Here is a 9,641-nt window from a genome sequence, read left to right as displayed (position 1 = left end):
GGAGGGGGGCGGGCTCGGGCCGCCTGGACCCTTTTGAGCTCCCAGGCGTTGGCTGGCTGTGTTGGGAGAGTCTGACCAGGCGCAAACTGCGATCCGACTTCGGAGCAGACCTGCTCAGCCCAAGGGGGCTATGCTCCAGGTTTACTCTGAAATAAATGTGTTTGCCCACCGGCCAGGCTGCACCAGCCTCGGCCCTTGACCGAAGGCCCAACCAGGAGTGCGGAGTTCCACCTTTTGCTGTAAATTCGGTCTCCGAGCCTGATTAAGATGCTCTGGGAAGCTGGAAGGAGAAATCCCAGTGTCAGTGCTCTTATCCTCCCCCCCCCCCCCCCGCATCTCCCAAGGGAGGCTCGTTGTGCAGGAACTGATTTATTGGATACCCGACCCCTTTTCTCCCTCCCTCACCGGAAGAAGCAGTTACCAAAATTCGGCAATGTTGTGCCCTCAAAGGCGCTGGGGGGACTCGCGGTATGTAAGACACGGGAATCCGCCTCTTTGGCAGGAGAAATGGAGCGGCGCTGGACTGGGGTAGTCTATCTCTAAGGAAGACTTGTTTAAGGGCTTCCTACGTCTTAGGCTACCTTCATACGCCGCGCTATTAAGCTATAGTGTGTTGCGCACGACTCAGCCCATTTTGATTTAGTCTACAAACCATGGTTAAGGAGATCACACCTAAGCGCCGAGCAAGGCCGGTGGAAGGGGTGTCCCGACTGGGGCCGGGAAGGTTTGAAGAAGCAAATTCAGCTCCTGCCCCAGGCGTCACCAGTTGGCCCAAAGGCTTACAGAGGAAGGGACGTACTTCGGGGCAGAGAACAGACTGAAACAGAACTGGGGAGGGGGCAGAAAAAGTCAGGGCTCAGACCTGCGATCTTTTCCCCACCTCTGCAGAAACTTCACCGGACATACAGCTGCGTTTGCTCACCGTACCAAGCCATGATCTATTAAATGAGCCTCCCATGCCATATTCCTAGCCTAGCAGAAGTGCACCCATTTTCGCCTCGGTGACATCCAAGTTCTTTTAAGATCCCGTCTGGGCAGCGGCGGGCAGGAAGCTAGCTCCTTTGCAGAATCAAGCGATCCAGAAAAGATTTTGCCGTAGCTGACGCGTCCCGCTGCTCTAGAACGCCCGGAAACAAACTAACCACGCTTCAGCCCCGTGTTAGTTCAGTTTATGATGTTTTATGTTTATGATGGTTCAGTGGGAACCCAGAAAACGGGTTTGGCCCTGGCAATCTGAACGCGGATACGAATTGTACCCGTATTGTGTGAACACAGCTCCCCACCCCGAAGGAAAAGGGCGCTGGCGCGCAGTCCCCACCGTCCCGGCTGGCTTTTCTCACATAAAAGTCCAAAGGAAGCCCCAGTTCGTTGCAGTTCCTCTCCCAGGCTCCGTTCGCGCAATAACCTTTTACGGGCGGCGAGAGAGCCAGCAGCTGCATTCGCACGTCCTAAGTTTGGCTCGCTTTTGGGGAGGGGGGGGGCGTTGGCCGAATGTTGCTGAAAGTTCCGCGTCTTTGTGAGCCGAGGGAAGCGATTAATTCGGCCCCCGAGGTGAAGGCCTGGTGTGAACGCAGCCAGCGTTGCTCCCCCGGCGGCAACCCGCGCTCTGCTGGGGACCCGGAGAGCGCGAGGGTCAGGGCTGGGCGCGAACCAAGAGCAGCCAACCCTTGAGCTTTCCGGGTCCCCAGCAGAGCGCGGGTTGCTGCCGGGGGAGAAAGCGGAGGCGGCGCGCTCGCTGTTCCCGCTCCTGTCAACCTGCGGCAGCGATCCTAAGCGCCCGCAGAGCGCGAGCGCGCCAGAGCGCCCAGATGCAGGAAGCAGCGCCTGTTTCCCCCGCATCAACCTTGCAGAGAAGCCCTTGCTTGGTCTGGCCCTCTCCTGGGAGGGACGCGGCCTCCTAGCCGCAATCTCTGCTGCCTTTCGATCTCCAAGAGCATCTTGAGTTTCCTCTGAGTTGCAACCTTTAAAAACCGGAGGGTCTTGGGGGGGGGGGGGTGTCCAATCATGTTTAGCAGCCAATGCGTGGAGACTCAGCCCTTCCCAAGTTTGACCAGAGATAGTCTGCTCTTGAACCTGGAAGGCAGCTCTACCCTCCCCAATTGGGAGGCATTGCTACCAATATATAAGCTATTTCCTGCTTTGCAGCAAGACAACTATCAGAAGTTTTAATTCAAAGAATCTTCCAAAGCCTCAGTGGGACTGAGAGCCTGGAGGAAGAGCAGAGGCATCTGGGCCACCTAGACATTCCTTACCTGTCTATCTGATCCTCACCCCAAATTCCTGAAGTTTAGTGTGATGCCAGAGAAAAGAACAGCAACTAAAGACTGTAAAAGCAAAATAAGAACCAGCATAAAATTAAGGCAACTGGTAGCTGCACTCATATGAAAAGGCCAAGAACCCCCAGCTTGGGGATCAGAAGGGGGCCAAGATATTTTTCTAGGGAAGGCTTCTGAGAATAGAGTCCCCCCTTGTTCATGTAACCATCAATAATGTCTACACTGGGTCCACAATACCATCCGTTTGCTTTGCTCACTTTCATTGGATGACACTGGTGGGTTCATGGAGAATTTGTGTGCAATTGCTCATCCAAAAGCACCCAAACCTTCCAGAGAAATCAACCTTTCCCACCCTTCCACTCTCCAGATGTGTTGGGACTACAATCCCCAGAATTCCCAGTTACCTGGGAGCTGCGCTTTTTTGGAGGGATCATCGCTAGTTTTGTTTTTTCCCAACTGACTCTGACCAGGCCAAAGGTGCCCAAACAGAAGTGGGGTGGCATCTGGGGGAAGGAAATAGCACCCCAGTTGCCTTTTCATCGCTTTATGCCAAGGAGGGAAATGCTATTTAGATTCTATCCCACCTTTATTTGTACAACTCAAGGTAACGTGCATAATGCTTCCTATTTTCCCCACAACCACCACCCTGTGAGGTGTGTTGGGCTGAGAGAGAGAGAGAGACTGGCCCAGAGTTACTCTGCCGGCTTTTGTGCCTAAGGGAAGACTAGAACCCACAGCCTCCCAATTTCTAGACCAGCAGCTTCACCACTATGCACACCAAACTTGACAAACTACTGGAGATTTTTTTTAAAAAACCCTTTTAAAATTATTTCCTTGAGGTTGTTCGGCTGGAGGTGGAAAAATCCCCTTCTCTTCCACAGAAAAGAGGAAATCCCTGGAGGCAGATGCTCGGCAGAATCTGGCCAGCCACTTGAGGTCACAGATCTACACTGCCTGTGCGCAACTTCTGAACACCATTGGCATAAGCAAATAAGGAAGCTGGTATTTAAGGGAAGTTATTATTTTCAGTTTGAAGCATACCAAAGCTGCAGTCCAGGAACTTCTGTGAAAAGGAAAAGTCCCTCTGAGCATGGTCAGAGTGCATTGCTCTGTGTTACTATAGCCTAAGCCAGTGTTGTCCAAACTTGGCCACTTTAAGATGAGTGGACTTCAACTCCCAGAATTCCCCAGCCAGCCATGCTGGCTGGGGAATTCTGGGAGTTGAAGTCCACTCATCTTAAAGTGGCCAAGTTTGGACAACACTGGCTTAAGCACTGAGTGCCATCAGCTATTACACTCTGCTCATTGCACTGGATTACTTAACACTGGATTACCACACCTCCGGCCTGTTTCTAATGTCAGTAAATCGCAGCTTTCCAATGTCAACTTAATTTCCTCTATTGAATCTACTGTACGATGCGGCATTTGCTGAAATCCTCGTTAAGTATGTCTTAAAGGAAATAACGGGCTCTTGTTCCTCTTTTGCCCTCCAGAGTGGCAAAATCTCACATCCCGAAAGTTTTTGCCCCGCAGCGGATAAACTCGCACGGGCGGAAACTCACGGGCAGGCCAAAAGGGAGTACGAGCCGGGGGGGGGGGGGTTGAGAGGGACCACCTGCCTCCTCCTCCTCCCCCCAGTGCAGCGCCAGGCCCCATGCTCCCCAGCCAAACCCATCTGCCGGTTGAAAGCGGCCACGCGTTTGCCAGGAGCTCCCTGCCCTGCGGCAAGACCGAGCCACGGCCGAGCCAGACGCGGGTGCCCGCGAGGCGCCACTCGCTCAGCGCCGGACTTCAAGGTCTTCCCAGGCACCGCTAAGGCCCCGGCCGCCCGGCCATCCGCGCTGGGCGCTGGGCTCCCCGCTCGCCCTCCGGCTGGGCGCCGGGACTTCTGCTTCCGCAGCCGGAGGCGAGGCGAGGCGAGGCTGCTTGTGCGCGGGCGACTTTGCAGCGCCCGGCCAGCCCGAAACTCCGGAGCCTCCGGGGTCGCCTCTGCCCCCCGGCACAAGCGAAGCGCACCCGGCAGGGCAGGGCAGGGCAGGGCAGGGCAGGGCAGGGCAGGGCGGGCGGCGCGCCCCTGCCCGAGCAGCTCCGGGGAGCGCGCGCCTTCGCCAATGAGCGCGCGCTCCGTGGCCTCTCCGGCGGCGCGCATGCGCCCTGGCCGGCCTGCCCCCATCCCGCCCCATCCGGCAGGCATGGCTGCGAGCGCGGGGGAGCTGCGGCAGCGGCGGGGGGCGGCCGGGCCGGCGGGAGACGCCCCCGGCCCGCGGGAGCCGCGCGCCCCTCCGGCGCCGCCTCTGCGCCCCGGCTCCTTCTGGCTGACGCGGCTGGTGCTGCTGCGCGCCACCGCTTTCATTTACTGTAAGTGCCCGTCCGGGCGGGGGGTCCCGGGGTGCCGCGCCGGTCCCCGACCCCGCCCGGGCCCCCTCGCCGGCGCCGCTTCCCGCCGGCCCCTTCCGCGCTTCTCCCTCAGCCTCGCCTCCCTCCGGGAACGGAGGCAGCCCTCCGGGACCGCCTCGCCCGCCTCTTCCCCGCTTAGGGAGACCCCGCTGAAGTCCGGCGGAGCGGGGCCGAGCCTCGGGCTGCCCGGCTGGCTCCGTGCGGGGAAGCTCCGGCCAGCGTTGGCCGAGAACTACGCGAGTTGGGGTCGCAGCCCGCTCTTGGCCGGTCGAGTTCTGAATGAATGCAGACCAGGCTGTGTTTCAGACGAAAACAGAACGTGGTTTACTTGAGCAGACCATGATGAACGTGGAGAGACACAGCTGCGCCGTGAGGGAGATCTCCATTTGTATCCTGATCAGATTTACATGGCGCACCGAGCCGCGGGTATTGTAAAAGGGCCGTGAGAATAACCTTGAGGAAGAGCCGCAGCCGAGGCGAGGTCAGATAAGAGAAATCTGAGTCCAGAGCAGGAATGGAGTTTGAGAAAGCCTCTCAGACTGGATCCTCCCTGGTCCTCCTTAAGATAAAGGCAGGGAGGGAAGAGGCACGTTCAGAGTTACAAGATTCTGTTACTGTAATAAAAGTAGTTTGTTCATTCATTCATTCATGACTTTGGTGTTCTAGTCTGGCCTACCTTGGAGGGCTGGCAGGTATTAACTCTTGCAGCAGGTAAGAGTTGCAGGTGGCATCAAACCAGCCAGTTGTGCCTTATTCAGTAACCATGGCTCAGCATAGTGGGTGAATCCAGACAGTGTTACTGAGAAGAGAAACAGAGATTGATCCCAACTGTCAACCTAGCATCCCTGCCAAGCTCTGCCATGAACAGGCTGTTTTTGCAAGGAGGTAAGAGAAGGCATCTTTTTTTGGCCAAAGCTGTAGTTGCCACCCTCCTGCAACCCCTTTAGCAGGGACTCTCATGCACTGAGCCCCACAAGCCGCTCCGTTGTTTTTTTATTGCAGCAATCCATGTTCTTATTTATGGGTCTCAATGGCTCCCACAGCATTATGAACAAGCCTAGCTATCCACATTATGGCTCAATGTGATGTAGCAGCGTAGATGGGGAGAGGGGAATAACCGTGTCTGGGATCTCACTGTACTGCCATGGACCAACCCCCAGCCTCTTACTGCATTTGGGAGCTGTTCTGTTTAGATCAGCATTGTTCAACCGTGGCAACTTTCAGCTGTGAAGACTTCAACTCCCAGAATTCCCCAGCCAGCATGTCCAGAAGAGTTGCCAAGGTTGAGAACCGCTGGTTTAGGTGATCTTCACCCAACTTTAGAAGTGGAAGGTAGTACCACTCACTCACCAGCTTTGGGCGAGTGTGTTGCACGCAAAGCAAAATGTACAAAATAATGTAGTGTGCAAAGCAAGCTGTCTGCTTGTTCACAAATTACTTGTATAAACGGGTCAGATTATTCAAATTAAAATCTTAACTATATGAGCAAGAAAATGAGAATAGGAGACTCATTGTAAATAGCAAGGAGAAGAGAGCTGAAGTTCACAGTAACTCTGTTCACATGACACTCTTACCCCTGGCTAGCTTCATGGAGGTTTATCAACCAAAGTTTCTACATCCAACACACTTTGCATCATTAACTTAGTTTGACTTGCACAATATTCTAAGCTAAACTTTGTGCTTCCATATGTTTGTATAAAGACACCCAGCTTGTAGGATTTTAACTGATCATAACTAGGAGGAGAATCTTTGGAGTTGCAGAGGGGACCCTGAAATCATCTACTCTGTGTGGAGGAGCAATAGCTTAGTAGTTAGATTCAGCGTGGTAGTTTTTAGGAAGGGAGTTGAATATAAAGGTGGCGGTATCCTAAAGATTTACTTGTAAATGTGGGCTGTTTGCAGTACAGTCTGAATTGCCTGTACTGTATGTTGATCCCTAAATATAGAGCTGGAAGAAATAACAAACAAGATAGAAGTTTGGGAAACTATTTTAAGGAGAAAAAAAACCCTGAAGTGAGACTGATGGTCAGAATTGTAAAATGCTAAGATAGGGTGACTCAAAGGATGATTTTTTTCCCTGTCTAATAGAAACAGATTTCCATGCCACTCCAAGTCATAATGTTTGTACAAAGCTTTGTATAAGAGTTCTCAAAGTGTGTGTTGGGACTCCCTGGGGGCCACAAGCAAATTGGTGGCGATCACCTAAAAAAAAAAAGAAAAACTAATGAGACTTGCACAGACTAAGTGGGAACACGGCCAAAACTCATTCCAGACTTTGCCAGTCAGTGGTTGCAGTGATGGCAGAGTTTGCAACCTCAGTGATATATTGTCTGTCTCCCAGGTGGGAATGAGAAGGGCGTTGAGGGCATTGGCTCCCTTCTGCTTAAAAGAACAGCTTGTAGTAAATTACCCAAAAACTAAAGCGCTAATGTTTGCAGGACACAACAGTAGGTTACATAAATGGCAAATCAATGGGACCCCAATAGAGTGGGTACATACTTACAAATATCTTGGGGTGCAGCTCCAGGCTTCCTTATCTTGGAGTGTGCATTTCTGTTATTGGGCAAGTGCGGCCCAAGGTGTCTTAAGATTCTTCTGTTCAAAGGGGCGCATTTCATTCCTGCAGCTTGCAGGGTTTTTCTTGCTAAGGTCATCTCTCAGCTTCTTTATGGTACTCCAGTTTGCATTTTTACCACGTTGAATATCCGGGAAGCTGTTCAGTCCAAATTTATAAGAGTAATGCTTGCAGTTCCAAGATGCATCAAGAATGCTGTTTTACAGTTAGAGACAGGTTTGGTTTCTGTGGTTGCCAGAGCCTGGTTCCATCTCCTTAATTTCTGGTTGAAATTGATTTTTTCCACTGGTCCTCAGAGACCATTTTAAATCAGTCTGGCTAGCAAAAGCTAGTAGCAAATGTGATTCCTTAGGGCTTTCTTTGGAAAGTCTCTGTCCATCAGGGCTTGAAAAGGCCAGGAGTCATCTTAAACAACGTATCTGGGATACTGATTTTCAAACCAGTTTAAGCCTAGTTTATGGATTCTTCTCAGACGGCCACGTGCCATCATCTCATCTCTCTTCAGTTCTAATTCTGAAATTTCGTCCTTGGCCAGGTTGGATGCTCTACCCTCTGCAGTTCTGTGGGGACGGGATAAAACATCCCTGTTCAGCAGTGCTTATGCCCGTGTGGAGATGGCTCTGGGGAATCCCTAAGCCAGATGCTCCTTTGTTGCTCTCCCTTTAGGGAATGAAGGAAGAAATATCCCATTCTGAAGAACTGCCCTGGTAGAGAGCACAATGTCTGTCTGTCGCCGCTGCTGTCTGACCAGGACCCTGGCAGATCTTTCCAGGTTGCCCGATGTTGTGCTATCGTTTATTGTGTCCGTCCTGCCCACGGTTGAAGCTTAGCACAAATGTTGGCGATTGCCACTGCTATGGGTACTACAGTTTCTATAATAATGCATTTTATGCATTTTTCTTTCCTTTTTAAAAGTTTTGTCAATAATTACACGTCTATGTATTTTATTGTTGTGCTTTCTGGCCCAAAGGCTATCATAAAGGTTTGATTTGATTCATGATGTATATGTGTGTGTTTGTGTGTGTGTGTGTGTGTGTGTGTGTGTTTCACGCAAATTCATTTAGCCTTCTAGCGGTTGTGGTACAAGAATGTTTAAGAAGTTTCAAGTTAGGTTTCTGGCATAGCATGATGTGTGAACCCAGCAAATTGAGCTTAACTATGGCCAAACATAACATGTGGATCCGACTGTGAATCAAAATAACTCGCCCTGTTTAAAGTAGAATCACTTTCTTTATGCAACTTTTATAAAAATGTAAGGTTTGTGGCACTTGCTAAAGAAAATATGCTTGCAGACTTTGCAGTGGTGACTGATGCTGTTTTCCACAAATGTAAATAAAGATATGATGGAAACAATAGCTAGGTTTGTTTTCAGCCACGAAAGCCCTGTAAACAGTGTGCTGCGGGCTAAGTTGATTACTACAGTTGTTTGTATGCTCTGCTGTCTGAATATGTTTTGTATTTTTCCTTTCTTTTGTGACACTTTGTTGTGGAAATTCCTATGGCCAGAGACCCCAATAAAACTCCTTTTGTCATCATTCCGTCTAGAAAGCATCTCGGTTTTGGCCAGTCCTTATTTCTCAGCTGTGCCCATCTTGCTGGACTCCTGTGGTAAGAATGGGAAACTCAGCACTGGAGGAGTGTCTTGTGGCTTCCAGAGGAATGCTTAAAATACAAGCATATTGTCAGCCCCAATCTTTTTCTACCTGTTGCTCAGAGATATTCTCTGTAAGAGCCCACATGTGGCCCTGGAAGGAAATGTACTTAGCATGTATTGAAGGAAATAGTGGTTTCACAGCTGAGTTTCCTGGAAGTGTAGTATTGAAACTTTCCCAGTGATGGAAAATGCTGTATGGATTTATTCAGGTGATGGAAACTTACATTCTTTCCTGCCTTTCAAATAAGCTCTGCTTTTGGTGAACATTAAGTTCATTAGGAACCAGGAGTGAAGACAAATATGGTGAGCACGTTTGTGCTGCTTCTCCTCTTGACGTTCATCCTGAAAAGTGGTTGTTTGGGACTTATTTTGGTTAGTGGGCTGAAATAACTTTTTTTATTCAGATCAGATTGGTGATATCATCGATCTGGGGCTGCAGGCATTTTTCTCTCTCTCTCTCTGTGTGTGTGTGTCTAAAATATGGTTTGGTTTTCATGGTAGGCGTTGTGACTCTTGGTTGTTTTCTCCCAGTGGTTTGGTTTTAAATGCAAGTTAAGATTTTATTTTTTTCATTTTATGTTTTAAAAAATAGAAGTGGAGAAGAAAGGACCGTGTGACCGGAAAGTTTTGGATTTCGCGTCATTGAATCTTTATAGAGTATGGAGAATGTGATCCCTTCCTCCTCCTATCATGACAAGTTGAGGCTGGGGCAGGAAGCACAGGAGTGGGGACAGGTCCA

The 9,641-nt window shown here is 50.7% G+C and overlaps 1 protein-coding gene across 2 annotated transcripts in view; it reads left to right on the top strand.

Annotated features, from left to right (window-relative positions):
- The first annotated feature begins 4,448 nt into the window (after positions 1-4,448).
- The window catches only part of LOC103050506 (lipase maturation factor 1-like), a 30,031-nt gene continuing 24,838 nt past the window's right edge, over positions 4,449-9,641 (top strand). For both annotated transcript variants that reach the window (XM_088152782.1, XM_088152785.1), the window contains exon 1: positions 4,449-4,634. In XM_088152782.1, coding sequence (XP_088008908.1) covers positions 4,469-4,634 — 166 coding nt within the window. In that variant the 5' untranslated portion in view covers positions 4,449-4,468. The remainder of the gene's footprint in view (positions 4,635-9,641) is intronic.

Source organism: Python bivittatus, unplaced genomic scaffold (genome assembly GCF_059951505.1).
Source record: "Python bivittatus isolate LINGU-HERP-01145 unplaced genomic scaffold, Pbiv_v1 ctg000030_np1212, whole genome shotgun sequence".
NCBI classification, from domain to species: Eukaryota; Metazoa; Chordata; class Lepidosauria; order Squamata; family Pythonidae; genus Python; species Python bivittatus.
This window is presented reverse-complemented; position numbering and strand designations above follow the sequence as displayed.